Source organism: Chiloscyllium plagiosum, unplaced genomic scaffold (genome assembly GCF_037043375.1).
Source record: "Chiloscyllium plagiosum isolate Xiang-an unplaced genomic scaffold, Cpla_swu_hap1 HiC_scaffold_30, whole genome shotgun sequence".
Taxonomy (NCBI): Eukaryota; Metazoa; Chordata; class Chondrichthyes; order Orectolobiformes; family Hemiscylliidae; genus Chiloscyllium; species Chiloscyllium plagiosum.
The window spans coordinates 34,668,958-34,696,630 of NW_028270168.1; the positions used below are offsets into that span (position 1 = coordinate 34,668,958).

The 27,673-nt window shown below is 41.0% G+C and overlaps 1 protein-coding gene across 4 annotated transcripts; it reads left to right on the forward strand.

Annotated features, from left to right (window-relative positions):
- Positions 1–1,068: 1,068 nt before the first annotated feature.
- LOC122563713 (interferon alpha-inducible protein 27-like protein 2A) lies at positions 1,069–27,172 on the forward strand. 4 transcript variants are annotated; one of them, XM_087976880.1, is made up of 12 exons: positions 1,069–1,173; positions 2,770–2,931; positions 3,299–5,318; positions 8,811–8,872; positions 10,469–10,630; positions 10,998–11,606; positions 16,510–16,571; positions 18,378–18,539; positions 18,907–20,909; positions 24,401–24,462; positions 26,267–26,428; positions 26,796–27,172. In XM_087976880.1, exons 1-3 carry the CDS (start codon positions 1,140–1,142, stop codon positions 3,370–3,372), a joined length of 270 nt encoding a protein of 89 aa, XP_087833006.1. In that variant the 5' UTR covers positions 1,069–1,139; the 3' UTR covers positions 3,373–5,318; positions 8,811–8,872; positions 10,469–10,630; positions 10,998–11,606; positions 16,510–16,571; positions 18,378–18,539; positions 18,907–20,909; positions 24,401–24,462; positions 26,267–26,428; positions 26,796–27,172. The 4 variants fall into 4 exon arrangements, 3 of the variants coding, with proteins under 3 accessions (XP_087833006.1, XP_087833007.1, XP_087833008.1); XM_087976881.1 differs by lacking the exons at positions 1,069–1,173; positions 2,770–2,931 and having other exon boundaries at positions 5,179–5,318; XR_015752167.1 differs by lacking the exons at positions 1,069–1,173; positions 2,770–2,931; positions 26,267–26,428 and having other exon boundaries at positions 4,890–5,318.
- Positions 27,173–27,673: the final 501 nt, after the last annotated feature.

Here is a 27,673-nt window from a genome sequence, read left to right on the forward strand (position 1 = left end):
GCAATGACCTGAATCTGAACTGGACCTGTCATTAAATACAATGTCTTCATGAAAAGGCCAGAGACTGGGCATTCTGAGGCACAGAACACTCATCCTGGCTCCCCACAGCCTGATCCCCCACCTTCAAGGCACATGTCAAGAGAATGATGGAGTGTGATCTACTTTCCTGGATGAGTGCAGATCCAACAATGCTGAAGAAGCTCAACACCATCCAGAGCAGAGAAGCCCACTTGCAAATGAATCATGTCGTCACTCTATCTACCACTGATGCACAGATTCAGCAATGTATCAACAGCAAGACCCAATTCAACAACTCACCAGGGCTACTTTAACAGTACCACGCAAACACACACCCTCCAAACCTAGAAAGGCAAGAGCAGCAGATACATAGGAACACCATCACCTGCATGTTCCCTTACAACCCACACACCATCCTGACTTGGAACTTTATTGCTGTTCCTTCTTGAGTCAGAATTCTGGAATTCCATACCTCACAGCAGTATAGATGTACCTTCAGGGTTGGTTAGCTCAGATAGTTGGTTGATTAGTTTGTGACTCAGTGCGATGCCAACAGCACCGATCAGTGGCTTTGGTCATCATGGAGGTGTCTCTTTCACAACCTCTTACCATCTTCACCTGAGGCATGGGGACTTTACTACAAACGTCCCTATTATTACAGTGATTCAATAATCTTACCACCACCTTCTCAAGGGTTTTTAGGAAAGTGTAATAAATACGAGCCCGGCCAGCCAGTCTCACATTCTGTGAAAGAATTTTTCAAAAGTACTGATTTTTGTGAGGGTTGCTGCAACAAACTGTTTGCTCTTTCCCACACTGAAACATTTATTAATTGCACAGCACTTTGTGATGCCTAGTGTCTATAAATGTATTGTATAAAGGTAAAAGGCTTCCTTTCTAGATAATTGAACCAACCTCTTGAATTCATGGTAATGTGTTGAAGAAAGAACAGTCACAAAAAAAACTGAGTAGCATTTATGTGTGTCTGGGGTGATTGTGTGCGACACTGGTGAGGGAAGATGTGAGGTCTATGTTATTTACTTCTGTAATAAAGACTTCAGGATCAAGAATTTAACAAGAAACCTTTATTCAGTTTGTAGAGCGAATATCTGGAGACAATCATGCTGGGAATTGGAGCTATAATAACAGGTGCAGGTAAGTGCTATTCGATCATATCAATCTTTTTCTTTAGATAATGGAAAATAAAAGGGAAATCAAGGGGAAAACTTGCCACTAACTGGAATCATAACAAGCACAAGGAAGATGGTTGTGGCTGTTCTGAGAAGGCAACATGCTGTCTGCAATGTAGAACTCAAGTCACAGGCTATGTCAGGACTTTACTTTGGACTACACATATATTTGTTTAGCTGTAAATGAACTCACCATATTTATTTAAGCTATTATATTATTCCCCGGTATTCAGCTGACATATTTACTTTTAAGTAAAATGAATCAAAGAAGAAACCAGCCTTGCAAGCTTTAAGGCCGAAAGGAGCAACAGCAAACAAAGTATAACTACAATCCAGAAGTTTGCACAGTCCAGAAAACAGAAGACAATAAGATTATTTTGTAGACTGTGTTGGTTTGTGCAGGCAGACAGCTAATTCAAATCCACCTTGTCTAATTTCAAGCAATGACAAGAAAGCTGGGCTGCATGAAGAATGATGACCCAAAAGAGCTATCACAAAAAGAGGATGCCATCTACAAAATAGAAAACGAACAATAAGTACTGAGCTCAATGCAAAGCAGAATCGATATCAAATCCACCAAGATGGAATAGAATGCCATGGATTATCTGGTCCAAGAGTAAACAAAAGATGCAGTTATGCTACATAGATCCAGAAGTTGCAGAACCCGTTAGGCCAACTGTAAAAATATATCCAGCAGTTTGTAACAGGAGCTTACACAAAGTCAATTTTTTGGACTTGTGTGAAGCAAACTAGGACGTTCACTCAAAAATATGGAACATGATAAAAGATCAGCTGCATCCAACAGTTAACTTTGAGATTTACCAGGTGGTTAAAAATTTGTTACTGGAAATGTGCAGCAGGTCAGGCAGCATCAAAGGAGCAGGAGAATCGATGTTACACGCATAAGCCCTTCTTCAGGAATCAGGTGGAATTGACATCCACAGGCAAAAGCTGCAGGAATCAATAGATTAGTCTGTCAATAAATGCATTAACACAAAGAAGGTGAGAACTCATTATCTCTCCAAATTCTCGAAGAAGCAGGACACACTTCTTGACAAACATGGGAGGATAAAAATGGTGCAGGTGTGGAACTGCTTCACCGACATGTGGAACACACCCTACAATGGGAACCTGGTTTCTTGCAGTAATATACAAAGTAAACAGTGAGCTCAGAGTTAGAAACTCACAACACTTAATGAAACAATGCTGAGGAAGAACAGAAAACATCCACGCAAATTGTGGAAATAAACACAAAAGAACACACCTAGACTGAACACCAGGACATCAATCAATACACGACAACATGTCCACAAACCAACATCATCCAAAGGCAAAATATACCAGGTATTTCAAAAAGGCTGGATGGATTTATTGTGAAGGAAATAGACCTTAATTGCAGATGGGACTAACTAGACTTTAGAATTTCAGGTTTTGAGCAATATTAAATTGGATCAATGTTGTTCTCATGTTTAAAAACTGTCACTTGATTCCCTGGTATTTTAATCAATATTACATTTCTGTACATTGTGCCATACTGAAATGGGGATATATTATCTTTCAGCTATAACCATTTCTGCTGCCCCAGTGATTCTGGGAGCTGTGGGATTTACCAGTGCTGGAATAGCAGGAGGCTCCATTGCAGCAAGTATGATGTCTTCAGCAGCTATCGCCAATGGGGGAGGAGTAGCTGCTGGAAGTCTGGTGGCCGCCCTTCAATCTGCCGGTAAAATCCGCTGATAAGTAATGGATAGTTCTCAGCATTTCCTCTTCAAAGCTTCACTGATGAAGTCTTAGCAGTTATAACTGTACCCAATAATATTTTATTGTCTTGGATACTTCTCTCAGAGTAGACTTTACAAAAGCTAAGTGACAGTTTTGCAATAAATAATAATACTACTGATGTTTTAACCTCAGCAGTGTAAGGGTTGGCTTTATTGTGATTACAAATAAGGAAGTGAGCTATCTAACAATTTCACTATGCATTCCGTCTTTCCTTAGAATATTATTTAGACCAGAATTGTAAGAAATGTTGAGATTAATAAATTCAGGACATGTCATGTTGATGCCCTTTGCTTTTCTGTTCTTTGCAGGGGCGGCTGGAATCTCAGTAGCTGCCAAACTTGGACTGGGAGCTGCAGGTGCTTTCATTGGTGCGCTTTTCTAACATTCGAAAATAAAAATGCCTAAAGACAACGGAAAATAAATAATTTTCATTCTGAATCAGAGGAGGGAAAAGGCAACTGAAGCCTGATGCTGAAATTCAATAATAGCTCTGCATAATCTAACATTTCACTCTGTCTGTTTCTTCATCCCAAATATGGGAAGTTTCTGTGCAGCAGTTTTGCTCAAATTGTTTGCACCAATGGCCTAGGGGTATTAGTGCTAGACACAGGTGATGTTCTGGGTTCAAATCCACCCTGGCAGATGGGTGGAATTTCTATTCAAAAATAAAGGATTATAAAATAAAGAGCCTAATGATAATCATGATTTTTGGTTCACTTTCGGGAAGGAAACATGCCATCCTTTTCTGATCGACATGTGATGACACGCCCACAGCAATGTGGTTGACTATTAACTGCCCTCTGGGTAATAGTGATGCCCACATCTTGTGAAGGAATAAAAGTGCCAGCATCCGGCTTCACACTAAAATTTATCTCATGAAACATTCATGACCTTTTCTGGATTATTAACCTGCAATGGTAGGTATTTTTTCAGAGTAATTCTTCTCTAATCTGTGTTTTAACTGATTTGAGGTACACTTGTCATAATTTGGAAAAATGGTAACTGCTTTAATCCTCAAATCCCTGGCTTACTTTGAGATCCTCATTTGAGTTTTCAGCTTTGAGCCTTAATCATACATTTATAGAATCATAGAATCCCTACAGTGTGGAAGCAGGCCATTCAGACCATCAAGTCAACACTGACCCTCCAAAGAGTATCCCATCCCGCCCCAGCCCCCTTCCCTATCCCCTTGCATTTCCCATGGCTAAACCACCTGGCCTGCACATCTTTGGACTGCAGGTGGAATTCTGCACAGACGGCGGCGGTGGGGGGGGGGGGGTTAGAACTTGCAAACTCCACACAGTCATCCAAGGCTGGAGTCAAATTTGGGTGCCAGGTGCTGTGAGGCAGCAGTGCTAAACTGAGTCAACATGTCACCAGATAAAGATTTGTCTTATTTTAAAGGCATAATGTACCTTTCCTGATTCCAATGCCTGAAATTGTTTTTTATGATTGGTTTAGGGCCATTACCAAGTTTAGTTTAATATTCAATTTTCTGTCTTTAATGGGAAGATGCCACACCAATATGATTTTCAACTTAAAATGTTGTTGATTAAGGTCATAAAAATGTATTTCTATTTGCGCAAGGAATTGCAAATCTTAGTTCCCTCACACCTCAGGATTACGCTGTAATAATAAATCATCTGGGGTTCTGCAGCACTCTACTCCTCCAGCCTCTTTGTGACAATCCAGCCAGGTAATCTTGCTGTCAACCTGGTGGTCTGTGTTGCTTATTATTGCGCCAGTCTGAGGTTGGTGAGCTACTGATGTGGAGTGGGCAACTCCACACAACTCAATGGGAACCTGGTGTTCTAAACAGCTCCAGCCTCCTCACACACACACAAATTAATTTCCTTCACCCCGTTCACACACAGTGGAGTTTATTCTCCGCTTGTTGAATGGTTGTACATCTAAGTTTTTGAATAATCCTTTCTGTTATTTGAACTGCCAGGCATTTACTTAAACTGGGATTATTGATTTGGAACTTGAGTGTTAAAGAATTTAAAACACAACCCAACCTCCTGACATCTTTTAATATTTACACAATTTCTCCTGGATATTGTGTAAGGGCTGGGAGTGAAATCATGCGCATTTCTGAGGAAACGAAACTGAAACTAACGTCGTAGTTTCGATTTCTCAAATCCAGCTTTCATTGAAATCTGGTATGAAAATGAAACAGGCTGAAAATTGAATTGGTAAAACTCACTGAGCATTAGGACCCAGCAGAATCCTCTAATTTGCTATATATTCCGTGGTTCAGTCACTACGAAGCTACTCCTCCTGAGTCCAGCTTGTGTTTGTCTTTCGGTAATTCCAGGATCTATCCAGGTAATAACTAAGAAATGTACTAGTGATTTCAGGCACTTTCGGTCTTCTACAGTATGTATTTTTAGAAACATTATTTTTCTGTAGATAAAATAATAGCAGAATTACACCAATATATCCATAACCCATCAATGCATTGCGTATGGTATTTTTCTTAATTGGACTCTGATCCATTGAAGTTGCCTGACCCGCGATGATCTCCAGCTTTTGTTGTTTTCAGTATAGATTCCAGTATCTATAGTAATTTGCTCTTACCCGCATGAAGTTGAAGCTAATGGCTTTTGCTTTCCTGAGTGATACGGTGTAGCACTTACAGCTGTGTTTCTGTTGTGATGACAAAATTACTGTCAAGTCTGCTAGGTTCAAGTGAACAAAGATTTGATATTAAGCACAAGTGTGCAAGGCAGCATAGCCACTCCAGTCTGAAAGCCTCATTCATTTCCACAATATCTAAAGCCCACACTAATTGCACAGTATCTAATCTTTCTTCCCCATTACATAGTTTCACAGCTTCAAGATTCAGTCGTCATCTGACATCCTCTTATTGAGAAATTCTGCTCTGCATGTAGCAAGCATCTTCAACCTGAGATTACCTTATTCAATGTCAGAACTCACAGGACACCAGGTTGTAGTGTTGTTCAAGGATGAAGAAGGAGCAGCGCTGCGAAAGCTTGTGGTTTCAAATAAACCTGTTGGACTATAAACCTGGGGTCCTGTGACTTGTCACTTTGTCCACCCGAGTCCAACATGAGCACCTCCACCTCATTTAATACAACTGGTTTTCCTTTACGGTCCCATACACTCCCTCCTCTCTGTTCAGCCCAATCTGATACAGAGGGCACATTGCCCAAGATCCTCCAGCCACTGTTAGCTCCAGTGATCTGATTTGAGATTGATGGATTTTAGATTTCATGCAAATTTGTTCTTAACTTCTGGCCAGACTAAGGTTCTCATGATGTCATTTAAGCCTGAAGCCGTTCGTCTTTCAAACTGCACATGCTGAAATGGTAAGGCTATTAGATTAAATTAGATTAGATTAGATTCCCTACAGTGTGGAAACAGGCCCTTCGGGCCAACAAGTCCACACCGACCCTCTGAAGAGTAACCTACCTAGTTCCATTTTCCTCTAACTAACGCACTTAACACTACGGGCAATTTAGCATGGCCAATTCACCTGACCTGCACATCTTTGGACCGTGGGAGGAAACCCACACAGACACAGGGAGAATATGCAAACTCCACACAGTCAGTCGCCCGAGGCTGGAATTGAACTTGGGACCCTGGTGCTGTGAGGCAACAGTGCTAACCACTGAGCCACCATGCCTTTAGGAAAAGGGGAGCAAGAGAATTCCAAATGAAGGGTAAACAAGCTTTTCCACCTGTGCCCATAGAGATGGGGAACTAATACAGATTACAGCAGCTAAGGAGAATATGACTTTATCCAAGGCTAGTTTAAATAATCTTTACTTCAATGACAAGTTTTGATTTCCTAAAGCAATCCCAGTTTGTCTTTAAATGCAAAGAGGTTGATTTCTAAAACTTCCTTTGCAACCTTTGAAAAACAGGCAGCTGAATGACAATGGCCAGGAGAGCTTTGGACACACCTGCTGTGGGGTTAGCCGGTGGGAAAGGCCCATGAGGAGTATTCCATGTTGTCTGCTGATACGTCTGTCTGAACTGATCAACCATACACCGCTTTTCTCAGTGCCTACGGATGTGTACTGGAGGCATGTGACTAGCAGCCTTGGAACTCATGTAGGAACAAAGGATTCCAATATCCAAGTCTCGGCTGTCCTGCCTAATATCTACATTTAATCTATAAAAGTCCAAACCAAGACAAATGTGAATCTTGCAACGCTTTACCAGCAATAGGAGAGAAAAACAGTGGAACAGAAATAGACAGCAGAGACAAGAAAAGTAAGCGAAGTCAATCCGCAAAACAAACTGTGAAATACATCAGCACTGACCATAAAGGAGGCACGGCCAGTGCCTTGAAAGTCCCAAGCTTAGACTCGAATAAGGTGGAGGTGGGACAAGGTACCACCCAAGTCATCTTTATACAAGGAGAAATTGCCCCTTTTGTATCATCAACTCCATGGGAAGAAACAATCATTTTTCAGAGATGCATTGTGTTTTTAAGCACTCCCTGCAAAAAGGATTCCTGACTTGCCATCAAACAATTGGATAAACATCACAGAGCTAGTGAAAGAGCTAACCAGAACCTGTTTAAAGATTTCTCTCATAAAAGTTCACCTAGAAAGTGTCATCTCGAAAGTCTTGGTATAGTGACAGTTGCAGTTCGACAAAGACTGTGAAGCTGTTGTTGGACGATGACTTGGTGGGGTACTATCCCTGAATCCCATAAACATCATCCTGGTGGTTTCGCAATGACCTGAATCTGAACTGGACCTGCCATTAAATACAACGTCTTCACGAAAAGGCCAGAGACTGGGCATTCTGAGGCACGGAATACACATCCTGGCTCCCCACAGCCTGATCCCCCACCTGCAAGGCACATGTCAAGAGAATGATGGAGTGTGTTCTACTTTCCTGGATGAGTGCAGATCCAACAATGCTGAAGAAGCTCAACACCATCCAGAGCAGAGAAGCCCACTTGCAAATGAATCATGTCGTCACTCTATCTACCACTGATGCACAGATTCAGCAATGTATCAACGGCAAGACCCAATTCATCAACTCACCAAGGCTACTTTAACAGTTCCATGCAAACACACAACCTCCAAACCTAGAAAGGCAAGAGCAGCAGATACATAGGAACACCATCACCTGCATGTTCCCTTACAACCCACACACCATCCTGACTTGGAACTTTATTGCTGTTCCTTCTTGAGTCAGAATTCTGGAATTCCATTCCTCACAGCAGTATAGATGTACCTTCAGGGTTGATTAGCTCAGATGGTTGGTTGACTAGTTTGTGACTCAGTGCGATGCCAACAGCACCGATCAGTGGCTTTGGTCACCATGGAGGTCTCTCTCTCTCAACCTCTTACCATCTTCACCTGAGGCATGGGGACTTTACTATAAACGTCCCTATTATTACAGTGATTCAATAATCTTACCACCACCTTCTCAAGGGTGTTTAGGAAAGTGTAATAAATACGAGCCCGGCCAGCCAGTCTCACATTCTGTGAAAGAATTTTTCAAAAGTACTGATTTTTGTGAGAGTTGCTGCAACAAACTGTTTGCTCTTTCCCACACTGAAACATTTATTAGTTGCACAGCACTTTGGGATGCCTGGTGTCTATAAATGTATTGTATAAAGGTAAAAGGCTTCCTTTCGAGATAATTGAACCAACCTCTTGAATTCATGGTAATGTGTTGAAGAAAGAACAGTCACAAAAAAAACTGAGTAGCATTTATGTGTGTCTGGGGTGATTGTGTGCGACACTGGTGAGGGAAGATGTGATGTCTATGTTATTTACTTCTGTAATAAAGACTTCAGGATCAAGAATTTAACAAGAAACCTTTATTCAGTTTGTAGAGCGAATATCTGGAGACAATCATGCTGGGAATTGGAGCTATAATAACAGGTGCAGGTAAGTGCTATTCGATCATATCAATCTTTTTCTTTAAATAATGGAAAATAAAAGGGAAATCAAGGGGAAAACTTGCCACTAACTGGAATCATAACAAGCACAAGGAAGATGGTTGTGGCTGTTCTGAGAAGGCAACATGCTGTCAGCAATGTAGAACTCTAGTTACAGGCTGTGTCAGGACTTTACTTTGGACTACACATATATTTGTTTAGCTGTAAATGAACTCACCATATTTATTTAAGCTATTATATTATTCCCCGGTATTCAGCTGACATATTTACTTTTAAGTAAAATGAATCAAAGAAGAAACCAGCCTTGCAAGCTTTAAGGCCGAAAGGAGCAACAGCAAACAAAGTATAACTACAATCCAGAAGTTTGCACAGTCCAGAAAACAGAAGACAATAAGATTATTTTGTAGACTGTGTTGGTTTGTGCAGGCAGACAGCTAATTCAAATCCACCTTGTCTAAATTCAAGCAATGACAAGAAAGCTGGGCTGCATGAAGAATGATGACCCAAAAGAGCTATCACAAAAAGAGGATGCCATCTACAAAATAGAAAACGAACAATAAGTACTGAGCTCAATGCAAAGCAGAATCGATATCAAATCCACCAAGATGGAATAGAATGCCATGGATTATCTGGTCCAAGAGTAAACAAAGGATGCAGTTATGCTACATAAATCCAGAAGTTGCAGAACCCGTTAGGCCAACTGTAAAAATATATCCAGCAGTTTGTAACAGGAGCTTACACAAAGTCAATTTTTTGGACTTGTGTGAAGCAAACTAGGACGTTCACTCAAAAATATGGAACATGATAAAAGATCAGCTGCATCCAACAGTTAACTTTGAGATTTACCAGGTGGTTAAAAATTTGTTACTGGAAATGTGCAGCAGGTCAGGCAGCATCAAAGGAGCAGGAGAATCGATGTTACACGCATAAGCCCTTCTTCAGGAATCAGGTGGAATTGACATCCACAGGCAAAAGCTGCAGGAATCAATAGATTAGTCTGTCAATAAATGCATTAACACAAAGAAAGTGAGAACTCATTATCTCTCCAAATTCTCGAAGAAGCAGGACACACTTCTTGACAAACATGGGATTATAAAAATGGTGCAGGTGTGGAACTGCTTCACCGACATGTGGAACACACCCTACAATGGGAACCTGGTTTCTTGCAGTAATATACAAAGTAAACAGTGAGCTCAGAGTTAGAAACTCACAACACTTAATGAAACAATGCTGAGGAAGAACAGAAAACATCCACGCAAATTGTGGAAATAAACACAAAAGAACACACCTAGACTGAACACCAGGACATCAATCAATACACGACAACATGTCCACAAACCAACATCATCCAAAGGCAAAATATACCAGGTATTTCAAAAAGGCTGGATGGATTTATTGTGAAGGAAATAGACATTAATTGCAGATGGGACTAACTAGACTTTAGAATTTCAGGTTTTGAGCAATATTAAATTGGATCAATGTTGTTCTCATGTTTAAAAACTGTCACTTGATTCCCTGGTATTTTAATCAATATTACATTTCTGTACATTGTGCCATACTGAAATGGGGATATATTATCTTTCAGCTATAACCATTTCTGCTGCCCCAGTGATTCTGGGAGCTGTGGGATTTACCAGTGCTGGAATAGCAGGAGGCTCCATTGCAGCAAGTATGATGTCTTCAGCAGCTATCGCCAATGGGGGAGGAGTAGCTGCTGGAAGTCTGGTGGCCGCCCTTCAATCTGCCGGTAAAATCCGCTGATAAGTAATGGATAGTTCTCAGCATTTCCTCTTCAAAACTTCACTGATGAAGTCTTAGCAGTTATAACTGTACCCAATATTATTTTATTGTCTTGGATACTTCTCTCAGAGTAGACTTTACAAAAGCTAAGTGACAGTTTTGCAATAAATAATAATACTACTGATGTTTTAACCTCAGCAGTGTAAGGGTTGGCTTTATTGTGATTACAAATAAGGAAGTGAGCTATCTAACAATTTCACTATGCATTCCGTCTTTCCTTAGAATATTATTTAGACCAGAATTGTAAGAAATGTTGAGATTAATAAATTCAGGACATGTCATGTTGATGCCCTTTGCTTTTCTGTTCTTTGCAGGGGCGGCTGGAATCTCAGTAGCTGCCAAACTTGGACTGGGAGCTGCAGGTGCTTTCATTGGTGCGCTTTTCTAACATTCGAAAATAAAAATGCCTAAAGACAACGGAAAATAAATAATTTTCATTCTGAATCAGAGGAGGGAAAAGGCAACTGAAGCCTGATGCTGAAATTCAATAATAGCTCTGCATAATCTAACATTTCACTCTGTCTGTTTCTTCATCCCAAATATGGGAAGTTTCTGTGCAGCAGTTTTGCTCAAATTGTTTGCACCAATGGCCTAGGGGTATTAGTGCTAGACACAGGTGATGTTCTGGGTTCAAATCCACCCTGGCAGATGGGTGGAATTTCTATTCAAAAATAAAGGATTATAAAATAAAGAGCCTAATGATAATCATGATTTTTGGTTCACTTTCGGGAAGGAAACATGCCATCCTTTTCTGATCGACATGTGATGACACGCCCACAGCAATGTGGTTGACTATTAACTGCCCTCTGGGTAATAGTGATGCCCACATCTTGTGAAGGAATAAAAGTGCCAGCATCCGGCTTCACACTAAAATTTATCTCATGAAACATTCATGACCTTTTCTGGATTATTAACCTGCAATGGTAGGTATTTTTTCAGAGTAATTCTTCTCTAATCTGTGTTTTAACTGATTTGAGGTACACTTGTCATAATTTGGAAAAATGGTAACTGCTTTAATCCTCAAATCCCTGGCTTACTTTGAGATCCTCATTTGAGTTTTCAGCTTTGAGCCTTAATCATACATTTATAGAATCATAGAATCCCTACAGTGTGGAAGCAGGCCATTCAGACCATCAAGTCAACACTGACCCTCCAAAGAGTATCCCATCCCGCCCCAGCCCCCTTCCCTATCCCCTTGCATTTCCCATGGCTAAACCACCTGGCCTGCACATCTTTGGACTGCAGGTGGAATTCTGCACAGACGGCGGCGGTGGGGGGGGGGGGGTTAGAACTTGCAAACTCCACACAGTCATCCAAGGCTGGAGTCAAATTTGGGTGCCAGGTGCTGTGAGGCAGCAGTGCTAAACTGAGTCAACATGTCACCAGATAAAGATTTGTCTTATTTTAAAGGCATAATGTACCTTTCCTGATTCCAATGCCTGAAATTGTTTTTTATGATTGGTTTAGGGCCATTACCAAGTTTAGTTTAATATTCAATTTTCTGTCTTTAATGGGAAGATGCCACACCAATATGATTTTCAACTTAAAATGTTGTTGGTTAAGGTCATAAAAATGTATTTCTATTTGCGCAAGGAATTGCAAACCTTTGTTCCCTCACACCTCAGGATTACGCTGTAATAATAAATCATCTGGGGTTCTGCAGCACTCTACTCCTCCAGCCTCTTTGTGACAATCCAGCCAGGTAATCTTGCTGTCAACCTGGTGGTCTGTGTTGCTTATTATTGCGCCAGTCTGAGGTTGGTGAGCTACTGATGTGGAGTGGGCAACTCCACACAACTCAATGGGAACCTGGTGTTCTAAACAGCTCCAGCCTCCTCACACACACACAAATTAATTTCCTTCACCCCGTTCACACACAGTGGAGTTTATTCTCCGCTTGTTGAATGTTTGTACATCTAAGTTTTTGAATAATCCTTTCTGTTATTTGAACTGCCAGGCATTTACTTAAACTGGGATTATTGATTTGGAACTTGAGTGTTAAAGAATTTAAAACACAACCCAACCTCCTGACATCTTTTAATATTTACACAATTTCTCCTGGATACAAAGTAAGGGCTGGGAGTGAAATCATGCGCATTTCTGAGGAAACGAAACTGAAACTAACGTCGTAGTTTCGATTTCTCAAATCCAGCTTTCATTGAAATCTGGTATGAAAATGAAACGGGCTGAAAATTGAATTGGTAAAACTCACTGAGCATTAGGACCCAGCAGAATCCTCTAATTTGCTATATATTCCGTGGTTCAGTCACTACGAAGCTACTCCTCCTGAGCCCAGCTTGGGTTTGTCTTTCGGTAATTCCAGGATCTATCCAGGTAATAACTAAGAAATGTACTAGTGATTTCAGGCACTTTCGGTCTTCTACAGTATGTATTTTTAGAAACATTATTTTTCTGTAGATAAAATAATAGCAGAATTACACCAATATATCCATAACCCATCAATGCATTGCGTATGGTATTTTTCTTAATTGGACTCTGATCCATTGAAGTTGCCTGACCCGCGATGATCTCCAGCTTTTGTTGTTTTCAGTATAGATTCCAGTATCTATAGTAATTTGCTCTTACCCGCATGAAGTTGAAGCTAATGGCTTTTGCTTTCCTGAGTGATACGGTGTAGCACTTACAGCTGTGTTTCTGTTGTGATGACAAAATTACTGTCAAGTCTGCTAGGTTCAAGTGAACAAAGATTTGATATTAAGCACAAGTGTGCAAGGCAGCATAGCCACTCCAGTCTGAAAGCCTCACTCATTTCCACAATATCTAAAGCCCACACTAATTGCACAGTATCTAATCTTTCTTCCCCATTACATAGTTTCACAGCTTCAAGATTCAGTCGTCATCTGACATCCTCTTATTGAGAAATTCTGCTCTGCATGTAGCAAGCATCTTCAACCTGAGATTACCTTATTCAATGTCAGAACTCACAGGACACCAGGTTGTAGTGTTGTTCAAGGATGAAGAAGGAGCAGCGCTGCGAAAGCTTGAGGTTTCAAATAAACCTGTTGGACTATAAACCTGGGGTCCTGTGACTTGTCACTTTGTCCACCCGAGTCCAACATGAGCACCTCCACCTCATTTAATACAACTGGTTTTCCTTTACGGTCCCATACACTCCCTCCTCTCTGTTCAGCCCAATCTGATACAGAGGGCACATTGCCCAAGATCCTCCAGCCACTGTTAGCTCCAGTGATCTGATTTGAGATTGATGGATTTTAGATTTCATGCAAATTTGTTCTTAACTTCTGGCCAGACTAAGGTTCTCATGATGTCATTTAAGCCTGAAGCCGTTCGTCTTTCAAACTGCACATGCTGAAATGGTAAGGCTATTAGATTAAATTAGATTAGATTAGATTCCCTACAGTGTGGAAACAGGCCCTTCGGGCCAACAAGTCCACACCGACCCTCCGAAGAGTAACCTACCTAGTTCCATTTTCCTCTAACTAACGCACTTAACACTACGGGCAATTTAGCATGGCCAATTCACCTGACCTGCACATCTTTGGACCGTGGGAGGAAACCCACACAGACACAGGGAGAATGTGCAAACTCCACACAGTCAGTCGCCCGAGGCTGGAATTGAACTTGGGACCCTGGTGCTGTGAGGCAACAGTGCTAACCACTGAGCCACCATGCCTTTAGGAAAAGGGGAGCAAGAGAATTCCAAATGAAGGGTAAACAAGCTTTTCCACCTGTGCCCATAGAGATGGGGAACTGATACAGATTACAGCAGCTAAGGAGAATATGACTTTATCCAAGGCTAGTTTAAATAATCTTTACTTCAATGACAAGTTTTGATTTCCTAAAGCAATCCCAGTTTGTCTTTAAATGCAAAGAGGTTGATTTCTAAAACTTCCTTTGCAACCTTTGAAAAACAGGCAGCTGAATGACAATGGCCAGGAGAGCTTTGGACACACCTGATGTGGGGTTAGCCGGTGGGAAAGGCCCATGAGGAGTATTCCATGTTGTCTGCTGATACGTCTGTCTGAACTGATCAACCATACACCGCTTTTCTCAGTGCCTACGGATGTGTACTGGAGGCATGTGACTAGCAGCCTTGGAACTCATGTAGGAACAAAGGATTCCAATATCCAAGTCTCGGCTGTCCTGCCTAATATCTACATTTAATCTATAAAAGTCCAAACCAAGACAAATGTGAATCTTGCAACGCTTTACCAGCAATAGGAGAGAAAAACAGTGGAACAGAAATAGACAGCAGAGACAAGAAAAGTAAGCGAAGTCAATCCGCAAAACAAACTGTGAAATACATCAGCACTGACCATAAAGGAGGCACGGTCAGTGCCTTGAAAGTCCCAAGCTTAGACTCGAATAAGGTGGAGGTGGGACAAGGTACCACCCAAGTCATCTTTATACAAGGAGAAATTGCCCCTTTTGTATCATCAACTCCATGGGAAGAAACAATCATTTTTCAGAGATGCATTGTGTTTTTAAGCACTCCCTGCAAAAAGGATTCCTGACTTGCCATCAAACAATTGGATAAACATCACAGAGCTAGTGAAAGAGCTAACCAGAACCTGTTTAAAGATTTCTCTCATAAAAGTTCACCTAGAAAGTGTCATCTCGAAAGTCTTGGTATAGTGACAGTTGCAGTTCGACAAAGACTGTGAAGCTGTTGTTGGACGATGACTTGGTGGGGTACTATCCCTGAATCCCATAAACATCATCCTGGTGGTTTCGCAATGACCTGAATCTGAACTGGACCTGCCATTAAATACAACGTCTTCACGAAAAGGCCAGAGACTGGGCATTCTGAGGCACGGAATACACATCCTGGCTCCCCACAGCCTGATCCCCCACCTGCAAGGCACATGTCAAGAGAATGATGGAGTGTGTTCTACTTTCCTGGATGAGTGCAGATCCAACAATGCTGAAGAAGCTCAACACCATCCAGAGCAGAGAAGCCCACTTGCAAATGAATCATGTCGTCACTCTATCTACCACTGATGCACAGATTCAGCAATGTATCAACGGCAAGACCCAATTCATCAACTCACCAGGGCTACTTTAACAGTACCACGCAAACACACACCCTCCAAACCTAGAAAGGCAAGAGCAGCAGATACATAGGAACACCATCACCTGCATGTTCCCTTACAACCCACACACCATCCTGACTTGGAACTTTATTGCTGTTCCTTCTTGAGTCAGAATTCTGGAATTCCATTCCTCACAGCAGTATAGATGTACCTTCAGGGTTGATTAGCTCAGATGGTTGGTTGACTAGTTTGTGACTCAGTGCGATGCCAACAGCACCGATCAGTGGCTTTGGTCACCATGGAGGTCTCTCTCTCTCAACCTCTTACCATCTTCACCTGAGGCATGGGGACTTTACTACAAACGTCCCTATTAATACAGTGATTCAATAATCTTACCACCACCTTCTCAAGGGTGTTTAGGAAAGTGTAATAAATACGAGCCCGGCCAGCCAGTCTCACATTCTGTGAAAGAATTTTTCAAAAGTACTGATTTTTGTGAGAGTTGCTGCAACAAACTGTTTGCTCTTTCCCACACTGAAACATTTATTAGTTGCACAGCACTTTGGGATGCCTGGTGTCTATAAATGTATTGTATAAAGGTAAAAGGCTTCCTTTCGAGATAATTGAACCAACCTCTTGAATTCATGGTAATGTGTTGAAGAAAGAACAGTCACAAAAAAAACTGAGTAGCATTTATGTGTGTCTGGGGTGATTGTGTGCGACACTGGTGAGGGAAGATGTGATGTCTATGTTATTTACTTCTGTAATAAAGACTTCAGGATCAAGAATTTAACAAGAAACCTTTATTCAGTTTGTAGAGCGAATATCTGGAGACAATCATGCTGGGAATTGGAGCTATAATAACAGGTGCAGGTAAGTGCTATTCGATCATATCAATCTTTTTCTTTAAATAATGGAAAATAAAAGGGAAATCAAGGGGAAAACTTGCCACTAACTGGAATCATAACAAGCACAAGGAAGATGGTTGTGGCTGTTCTGAGAAGGCAACATGCTGTCTGCAATGTAGAACTCTAGTTACAGGCTGTGTCAGGACTTTACTTTGGACTACACATATATTTGTTTAGCTGTAAATGAACTCACCATATTTATTTAAGCTATTATATTATTCCCCGGTATTCAGCTGACATATTTACTTTTAAGTAAAATGAATCAAAGAAGAAACCAGCCTTGCAAGCTTTAAGGCCGAAAGGAGCAACAGCAAACAAAGTATAACTACAATCCAGAAGTTCGCACAGTCCAGAAAACAGAAGACAATAAGATTATTTTGTAGACTGTGTTGGTTTGTGCAGGCAGACAGCTAATTCAAATCCACCTTGTCTAAATTCAAGCAATGACAAGAAAGCTGGGCTGCATGAAGAATGATGACCTAAAGGAGCTATCACAAAAAGAGGGTGCCATCTACAAAATAGAAAACGAACAATAAGTACTGAGCTCAATGCAAAGCAGAATCGATATCAAATCCACCAAGATGGAATAGAATGCCATGGATTATCTGGTCCAAGAGTAAACAAAAGATGCAGTTATGCTACATAGATCCAGAAGTTGCAGAACCCGTTAGGCCAACTGTAAAAATATATCCAGCAGTTTGTAACAGGAGCTTACACAAAGTCAATTTTTTGGACTTGTGTGAAGCAAACTAGGACGTTCACTCAAAAATATGGAACATGATAAAAGATCAGCTGCATCCAATAGTTAACTTTGAGATTTACCAGGTGGTTAAAAATTTGTTACTGGAAATGCGCAGCAGGTCAGGCAGCATCAAAGGAGCAGGAGAATCGACGTTACACGCATAAGCCCTTCCTCAGGAATCAGGTGGAATTGACATCCACAGGCAAAAGCTGCAGGAATCAATAGATTAGTCTGTCAATAAATGCATTAACACAAAGAAAGTGAGAACTCATTATCTCTCCAAATTCTCGAAGAAGCAGGACACACTTCTTGACAAACATGGGAGGATAATAATGGTGCCGGTGTGGAACTGCTTCACAGACATGTGGAACACACCCTACAATGGGAACCTGATTTCTTGTAATAATATATTTCTTGACAAACATGGGAGGATAAAAATGGTGCCGGTGTGGAACTGCTTCAACAACATGTGGAACACACCCTACAATGGGAACCTGGTTTCTTGTAATAATATATTTCTTGACAAACATGGGAGGATAAAAATGGTGCAGGTGTGGAACTGCTTCACCGACATGTGGGATACATCACACGCTGGGACCCTGGTTTCTTGCAGTAATATACAAAGTAAACAATGAGCTCAGACTAAGAAACTCACAACACTTAATGAAACAATGCTGAGGAAGAACAGAAAACATCCACGCAAATTGTGGAAACAAACACAAAAGAACACACCTAGACTGAACACCAGGACATCAATCAATACACGACAACATGTCCACAAACCAACATCATCCAAAGGCAAAATATACCAGGTATTTCAAAAAGGCTGGATGGATTTATTGTGAAGGAAATAGACCTTAATTGCAGATGGGACTAACTAGACTTTAGAATTTCAGGTTTTGAGCAATATTAAATTGGATCAATGTTGTTCTCATGTTTAAAAACTGTCACTTGATTCCCTGGTATTTTAATCAATATTACATTTCTGTACATTGTGCCATACTGAAATGGGGATATATTATCTTTCAGCTATAACCATTTCTGCTGCCCCAGTGATTCTGGGAGCTGTGGGATTTACCAGTGCTGGAATAGCAGGAGGCTCCATTGCAGCAAGTATGATGTCTTCAGCAGCTATCGCCAATGGGGGAGGGGTAGCTGCTGGAAGTCTGGTGGCCATCCTTCAATCTGCCGGTAAAATCCGCTGATAAGTAATGGATAGTTCTCAGCATTTCCTCTTCAAAGCTTCACTGATGAAGTCTTAGCAATTATAACTGTACCCAAAATTATTTTATTGTCTTGGATACTTTTCTCAGAGTAGACTTTACAAAAGCTAAGTGACAGTTTTGCAATAAATAATAATACTACTGATGTTTTAACCTCAGCAGTGTAACGGTTGGCTTTATTGTGATTACAAATAAGGAAGTGAGCTATCTAACAATTTCACTATGCATTCCGTCTTTCCTTAAAATATTATTTAGACCAGAATAGTAAGAAATGTTGAGATTAATAAATTCAGGACATGTCATGTTGATGCCCTTTGCTTTTCTGTTCTTTGCAGGGGCGGCTGGAATCTCAGTAGCTGCCAAACTTGGACTGGGAGCTGCAGGTGCTTTCATTGGTGCGCTTTTCTAACATTCGAAAATAAAAATGCCGAAAGACAACGGAAAATAAATAACTTTCATTCTGAATCAGAGGAGGGAAAAGGCAACTGAAGCCTGATGCTGAAATTCAATAATAGCTCTGCATAATCTAACATTTCTCTCTGTCTGTTTCTTCATCCCAAATATGGGAAGTTTCTGTGCAGCAGTTTTGCTCAAATTGTTTGCACCAATGGCCTAGGTGTATTAGTGCTAGACACAGGTGATGTTCTGGGTTCAAATCCACCCTGGCAGACGGGTGGAATTTCTATTCAAAAATAAAGGATTATAAAATCAAGAGCCTAATGATAATCATGATTTTTGGTTCACTTTCGGGAAGGAAACATGCCATCCTTTTCTGATCGACATGTGACGACAAGCCCACAGCAATGTGGTTGACTATTAACTGCCCTCTGGGTAATAGTGATGCCCACATCTTGTGAAGGAATAAAAGTGCCAGCATCCGGCTTCACACTAAAATTTATCTCATGAAACATTCATGACCTTTTCTGGATTATTACACTGCAATGGTAGTTTTTTTTTTCAGAGTAATTCTTCTCTAATCTGTGTTTTAACTGATTTGAGGTACACTTGTCATAATTTGGAAAAATGGTAACTGCTTTAATCCTCAAATCCCTGGCTTACTTTGAGATCCTCATTTGAGTTTTCAGCTTTGAGCCTTAATCATACATTTATAGAATCCCTACAGTGTGGAAGCAGGCCATTCAGACCATCAAGTCAACACTGACCCTCCAAAGAGTATCCCATCCCGCCCCAGCCCCCTTCCCTATCACCTTGCATTTCCCATGGCTAAACCACCTGGCCTGCACATCTTTGGACTGCAGGTGGAATTCTGCACAGACGGGGGGGGGGGGTTAGAACGTGCAAACTCCACACAGTCATCCAAGGCTGGAGTCAAATTTGGGTGCCAGGTGCTGTGAGGCAGCAGTGCTAAACTGAGTCAACATGTCACCAGATAAAGATTTGTCTTATTTTATAGGCATAATGTACCTTTCCTGATTCCAATGCCTGAAATTGTTTTTTATGATTGGTTTAGGGCCATTACCAAGTTTAGTTTAATATTCAATTTTCTGTCTTTAATGGGAAGATGCCACACCAATATGATTTTCAACTTAAAATGTTGTTGGTTAAGGTCATAAAAATGTATTTCTATTTGCGCAAGGAATTGCAAACCTTTGTTCCCTCACACCTCAGGATTACGCTGTAATAATAAATCATCTGGGGTTCTGCAGCACTCTACTCCTCCAGCCTCTTTGTGACAATCCAGCCAGGTAATCTTGCTGTCAACCTGGTGGTCTGTGTTGCTTATTATTGTGCCAGTCTGAGGTTGGTGAGCTACTGATGGGGAGTGTGCAACTCCACACAACTCAATGGGAACCTGGTGTTCTAAACAGCTCCAGCCCCCTCACACACACACAAATTAATTTCCTTCACCCCGTTCACACACAGTGGAGTTTATTCTCCGCTTGTTGAATGTTTGTACATCTAAGTTTTTGAATAATCCTTTCTGTTATTTGAACTGCCAGGCATTTACTTAAACTGGGATTATTGATTTGGAACTTGAGTGTTAAAGAATTTAAAACACAACCCAACCTCCTGACATCTTTTAATATTTACACAATTTCTCCTGGATACAAAGTAAGGGCTGGGAGTGAAATCATGCGCATTTCTGAGGAAACGAAACTGAAACTAACGTCGTAGATTCGATTTCTCAAATCCAGCTTTCATTGAAATCTGGTATGAAAATGAAACGGGCTGAAAATTGAATTGGTAAAACTCACTGAGCATTAGGACCCAGCAGAATCCTCTAATTTGCTATATATTCCGTGGTTCAGTCACTACGAAGCTACTCCTCCTGAGTCCAGCTTGTGTTTGTCTTTCGGTAATTCCAGGATCTATCCAGGTAATAACTAAGAAATGTACTAGTGATTTCAGGCACTTTCGGTCTTCTACAGTATGTATTTTTAGAAACATTATTTTTCTGTAGATAAAATAATAGCAGAATTACACCAATATATCCATAACCCATCAATGCATTGCGTATGGTATTTTTCTTAATTGGACTTTGATCCATTGAAGTTGCCTGACCCGCGAAGATCTCCAGCTTTTGTTGTTTTCAGTATAGATTCCAGTATCTATAGTAATTTGCTCTTACCCGCATGAAGTTGAAGCTAATGGCTTTTGCTTTCCTGAGTGATACGGTGTAGCACTTACAGCTGTGTTTCTGTTGTGATGACAAAATTACTGTCAAGTCTGCTAGGTTTAAGTGAACAAAGATTTGATATTAAGCACAAGTGTGCAAGGCAGCATAGCCACTCCAGTCTGAAAGCCTCACTCATTTCCACAATATCTAAAGCCCACACTAATTGCACTGTATCTAATCTTTCTTCCCCATTACATAGTTTCACAGTTTCAAGATTCAGTCGTCATCTGACATCCTCTTTTTGAGAAATTCTGCTCTGCATGTAGCAAGCATCTTCAACCTGAGATTACCTTATTCAATGTCAGAACTCACAGGACACCAGGTTGTAGTGTTGTTCAAGGATGAAGAAGGAGCAGCGCTGCGAAAGCTTGTGGTTTCAAATAAACCTGTTGGACTATAAACCTGGGGTCCTGTGACTTGTCACTTTGTCCACCCGAGTCCAACATGAGCACCTCCACCTCTTTTAATACAACTGGTTTTCCTTTACGGTCCCATACACTCCCTCCTCTCTTGTTCAGCCCAATCTGATACAGAGGGCACATTGCCCAAGATCCTCCAGCCACTGTTAGCTCCAGTGATCTGATTTGAGATTGATGGATTTTAGATTTCATGCAAATTTGTTCTTAACTTCTGGCCAGACTTCGGTTCTCATGATGTCATTTAAGCCTGAAGCCGTTCGTCTTTCAAACTGCACATGCTGAAATGGTAAAGCTATTAGATTAAATTAGATTAGATTAGATTCCCTACAGTGTGGAAACAGGCCCTTCGGGCCAACAAGTCCAGACCAACCCTCCGAAGAGTAACCTACCTAGTTCCATTTTCCTCTAACTAACGCACTTAACACTACAGGCAATTTAGCATGGCCAATTCACCTGACCTACACATCTTTGGACCGTGGGAGGAAACCCACACAGACACAGGGAGAATGTGCAAACTCCACACAGTCAGTCGCCCGAGGCTGGAATTGAACTTGGGACCCTGGTGCTGTGAGGCAACAGTGCTAACCACTGAGCCACCATGCCTTTAGGAAAAGGGGAGCAAGAGAATTCCAAATGAAGGGTAAACAAGCTTTTCCACCTGTGCCCATAGAGATGGGAAACTGATACAGATTACAGCAGCTAAGGAGAATATGACTTTATCCAAGGCTAGTTTAAATAATCTTTACTTCAATGACAAGTTTTGATTTCCTAAAGCAATCCCAGTTTGTCTTTAAATGCAAAGAGGTTGATTTCTAAAACTTCCTTTGCAACCTTTGAAAAACAGGCAGCTGAATGACAATGGCCAGGAGAGCTTTGGACACTACTGATGTGGGGTCAGCCAGTGGGAAAGGCCTATGAGGAGTATTCCATGTTGTCTGCTGATACGTCTGTCTGAACTGATCAATCATACACCGCTTTTCTCAGTGCCTACGGATGTGTACTGGAGGCATGTGACTAGCAGCCTTGGAACTCATGTAGGAACAAAGGATTCCAATATCCAAGTCTCGGCTGTCCTGCCTAATATCTACATTTAATCTATAAAAGTCCAAACCAAGACAAATGTGAATCTTGCAACGCTTTACCAGCAATAGGAGAGAAAAACAGTGGAACAGAAATAGACAGCAGAGACAAGAAGAGTAAGCGAAGTCAATCCGCAAAACAAACTGTGAAATACATCAGCACTGACCATAAAGGAGGCACGGTCAGTGCCTTGAAAGTTCCAAGCCTAGACTCGAATAAGGTGGAGGTGGGACAAGGTACCACCCAAGTCATCTTTATACAAGGAGAAATTGCCCCTTTTGTATCATCAACTCCATGGGAAGAAACAATCATTTTTCAGAGATGCATTGTGTTTTTAAGCACTCCCTGCAAAAAGGATTCCTGATTTGCCATCAAACAATTGGATAAACATCACAGAGCTAGTGAAAGAGCTAACCAGAACCTGTTTAAAGATTTCTCTCATAAAAGTTCACCGAGAAAGTGTCATCTCGAAAGTCTTGGTATAGTGACAGTTGCAGTTCGACAAAGACTGTGAAGCTGTTGTTGGGCGATGACTTGGTGGGGTACTATCCCTGAATCCCATAAACATCATCCTGGCGGCTTAGCAATGACCTGAATCTGAACTGGACCTGCCATTAAATACAATGTCTTCACGAAAAGGCCAGAGACTGGGCATTCTGAGGCACAGAACACACATCCTGGCTCCCCACAGCCTGATCCCCCACCTTCAAGGCACATGTCAAGAGAACAATGGAGTGTGTTCTACTTTCCTGGATGAATGCAGATCCAACAATGCTGAAGAAGCTCAACACCATCCAGAGCAGAGAAGCCCACTTGCAAATGAATCATGTCGTCACTCTATCTACCACTGATGCACAGATTCAGCAATGTATCAACAGCAAGACCCAATTCAACAACTCACCAGGGCTACTTTAACAGTACCACGCAAACACACACCCTCCAAACCTAGAAAGGCAAGAGCAGCAGATACATAGGAACACCATCACCTGCATGTTCCCTTACAACCCACACACCATCCTGACTTGGAACTTTATTGCTGTTCCTTCTTGAGTCAGAATTCTGGAATTCCATTCCTCACAGCAGTATAGATGTACCTTCAGGGTTGATTAGCTCAGATAGTTGGTTGACTAGTTTGTGACTCAGTGCGATGCCAACAGCACCGATCAGTGGCTTTGGTCACCATGGAGGTCTCTCTTTCTCAACCTCTTACCATCTTCATCTGAGGCATGGGGACTTTACTACAAACGTCCCTATTACTACAGTGATTCAATAATCTTACCACCACCTTCTCAAGGGTTTTTAGGAAACTGTCATAAAAACGAGCCCGGCCAGCCAGTCTCACATTCTGTGAAAGAATTTTTCAAAAGTACTGATTTTTGTGAGAGTTGCTGCAACAAACTGTTTGCTCTTTCCCACACTGAAACACTTATTAATTGCACAACACTTTGGGATGCCTGGTGTCTATAAATGTATTGTATAAAGGTAAAAGGCTTCCTTTCTAGATAATTGAACCAACCTCTTGAATTCATGGTAATGTGTTGAAGAAAGAACAGTCACAAAAAAACTGAGTAGCATTTATGTGTGTCTGGGTGATTGTGTGCGACACTGGTGAGGGAAGATGTGATGTCTATGTTATTTACTTCTGTAATAAAGACTTTAGGATCAAGAATTTAACAAGAAACCTTTATTCAGTTTGTAGAGCGAATATCTGGAGACAATCATGCTGGGAATTGGAGCGATAATAACAGGTGCAGGTAAGTGCTATTCGATCATATCAATCTTTTTCTTTAAATAATGGAAAATAAAAGGGAAATCAAGGGGAAAACTTGCCACTAACTGGTATCATAACAAGCACAAGGAAGATGGTTGTGGCTGTTCTGAGAAGGCAACATGCTGTCTGCAATGTAGAACTCTAGTTACAGGCTGTGTCAGGACTTTACTTTGGACTACACATATTTGTTTAGCTGTAAATGAACTCACCATATTTATTTAAGCTATTATATTATTCCCCGGTATTCAGCTGACATATTTACTTTTAAGTAAAATGAATCAAAGAAGAAACCAGCCTTGCAAGCTTTAAGGCCGAAAGGAGCAACAGCAAACAAAGTATAACTACAATCCAGAAGTTCGCACAGTCCAGAAAACAGAAGACAATAAGATTATTTTGTAGACTGTGTTGGTTTGTGCAGGCAGACAGCTAATTCAAATCCACCTTGTCTAAATTCAAGCAATGACAAGAAAGCTGGGCTGCATGAAGAATGATGACCTAAAGGAGCTATCACAAAAAGAGGATGCCATCTACAAAATAGAAAACGAACAATAAGTACTGAGCTCAATGCAAAGCAGAATCGATATCAAATCCACCAAGATGGAATAGAATGCCATGGATTATCTGGTCCAAGAGTAAACAAAAGATGCAGTTATGCTACATAGATCCAGAAGTTGCAGAACCCGTTAGGCCAACTGTAAAAATATATCCAGCAGTTTGTAACAGGAGCTTACACAAAGTCAATTTTTTGGACTTGTGTGAAGCAAACTAGGACGTTCACTCAAAAATATGGAACATGATAAAAGATCAGCTGCATCCAATAGTTAACTTTGAGATTTACCAGGTGGTTAAAAATTTGTTACTGGAAATGCGCAGCAGGTCAGGCAGCATCAAAGGAGCAGGAGAATCGACGTTACACGCATAAGCCCTTCCTCAGGAATCAGGTGGAATTGACATCCACAGGCAAAAGCTGCAGGAATCAATAGATTAGTCTGTCAATAAATGCATTAACACAAAGAAAGTGAGAACTCATTATCTCTCCAAATTCTCGAAGAAGCAGGACACACTTCTTGACAAACATGGGAGGATAATAATGGTGCCGGTGTGGAACTGCTTCACAGACATGTGGAACACACCCTACAATGGGAACCTGATTTCTTGTAATAATATATTTCTTGACAAACATGGGAGGATAAAAATGGTGCCGGTGTGGAACTGCTTCAACAACATGTGGAACACACCCTACAATGGGAACCTGGTTTCTTGTAATAATATATTTCTTGACAAACATGGGAGGATAAAAATGGTGCAGGTGTGGAACTGCTTCACCGACATGTGGGATACATCACACGCTGGGACCCTGGTTTCTTGCAGTAATATACAAAGTAAACAATGAGCTCAGACTAAGAAACTCACAACACTTAATGAAACAATGCTGAGGAAGAACAGAAAACATCCACGCAAATTGTGGAAACAAACACAAAAGAACACACCTAGACTGAACACCAGGACATCAATCAATACACGACAACATGTCCACAAACCAACATCATCCAAAGGCAAAATATACCAGGTATTTCAAAAAGGCTGGATGGATTTATTGTGAAGGAAATAGACCTTAATTGCAGATGGGACTAACTAGACTTTAGAATTTCAGGTTTTGAGCAATATTAAATTGGATCAATGTTGTTCTCATGTTTAAAAACTGTCACTTGATTCCCTGGTATTTTAATCAATATTACATTTCTGTACATTGTGCCATACTGAAATGGGGATATATTATCTTTCAGCTATAACCATTTCTGCTGCCCCAGTGATTCTGGGAGCTGTGGGATTTACCAGTGCTGGAATAGCAGGAGGCTCCATTGCAGCAAGTATGATGTCTTCAGCAGCTATCGCCAATGGGGGAGGGGTAGCTGCTGGAAGTCTGGTGGCCATCCTTCAATCTGCCGGTAAAATCCGCTGATAAGTAATGGATAGTTCTCAGCATTTCCTCTTCAAAGCTTCACTGATGAAGTCTTAGCAATTATAACTGTACCCAAAATTATTTTATTGTCTTGGATACTTTTCTCAGAGTAGACTTTACAAAAGCTAAGTGACAGTTTTGCAATAAATAATAATACTACTGATGTTTTAACCTCAGCAGTGTAACGGTTGGCTTTATTGTGATTACAAATAAGGAAGTGAGCTATCTAACAATTTCACTATGCATTCCGTCTTTCCTTAAAATATTATTTAGACCAGAATAGTAAGAAATGTTGAGATTAATAAATTCAGGACATGTCATGTTGATGCCCTTTGCTTTTCTGTTCTTTGCAGGGGCGGCTGGAATCTCAGTAGCTGCCAAACTTGGACTGGGAGCTGCAGGTGCTTTCATTGGTGCGCTTTTCTAACATTCGAAAATAAAAATGCCTAAAGACAACGGAAAATAAATAACTTTCATTCTGAATCAGAGGAGGGAAAAGGCAACTGAAGCCTGATGCTGAAATTCAATAATAGCTCTGCATAATCTAACATTTCTCTCTGTCTGTTTCTTCATCCCAAATATGGGAAGTTTCTGTGCAGCAGTTTTGCTCAAATTGTTTGCACCAATGGCCTAGGTGTATTAGTGCTAGACACAGGTGATGTTCTGGGTTCAAATCCACCCTGGCAGACGGGTGGAATTTCTATTCAAAAATAAAGGATTATAAAATCAAGAGCCTAATGATAATCATGATTTTTGGTTCACTTTCGGGAAGGAAACATGCCATCCTTTTCTGATCGACATGTGACGACAAGCCCACAGCAATGTGGTTGACTATTAACTGCCCTCTGGGTAATAGTGATGCCCACATCTTGTGAAGGAATAAAAGTGCCAGCATCCGGCTTCACACTAAAATTTATCTCATGAAACATTCATGACCTTTTCTGGATTATTACACTGCAATGGTAGTTTTTTTTTTCAGAGTAATTCTTCTCTAATCTGTGTTTTAACTGATTTGAGGTACACTTGTCATAATTTGGAAAAATGGTAACTGCTTTAATCCTCAAATCCCTGGCTTACTTTGAGATCCTCATTTGAGTTTTCAGCTTTGAGCCTTAATCATACATTTATAGAATCCCTACAGTGTGGAAGCAGGCCATTCAGACCATCAAGTCAACACTGACCCTCCAAAGAGTATCCCATCCCGCCCCAGCCCCCTTCCCTATCACCTTGC

Bases quoted from the DNA above. Each gene is read 5' to 3' on its own strand.
- LOC122563713 (XM_087976880.1), top strand. From the start codon at position 1,140: ATGCTGGGAATTGGAGCTATAATAACAGGTGCAG. The intron at 1,174-2,769 runs GTAAGTGCTATT...ATTATCTTTCAG, and splicing joins AGCTATAATAACAGGTGCAG to CTATAACCATTTCTGCTGCC. The intron at 2,932-3,298 runs GTAAAATCCGCT...TGTTCTTTGCAG, and splicing joins GGCCGCCCTTCAATCTGCCG to GGGCGGCTGGAATCTCAGTA.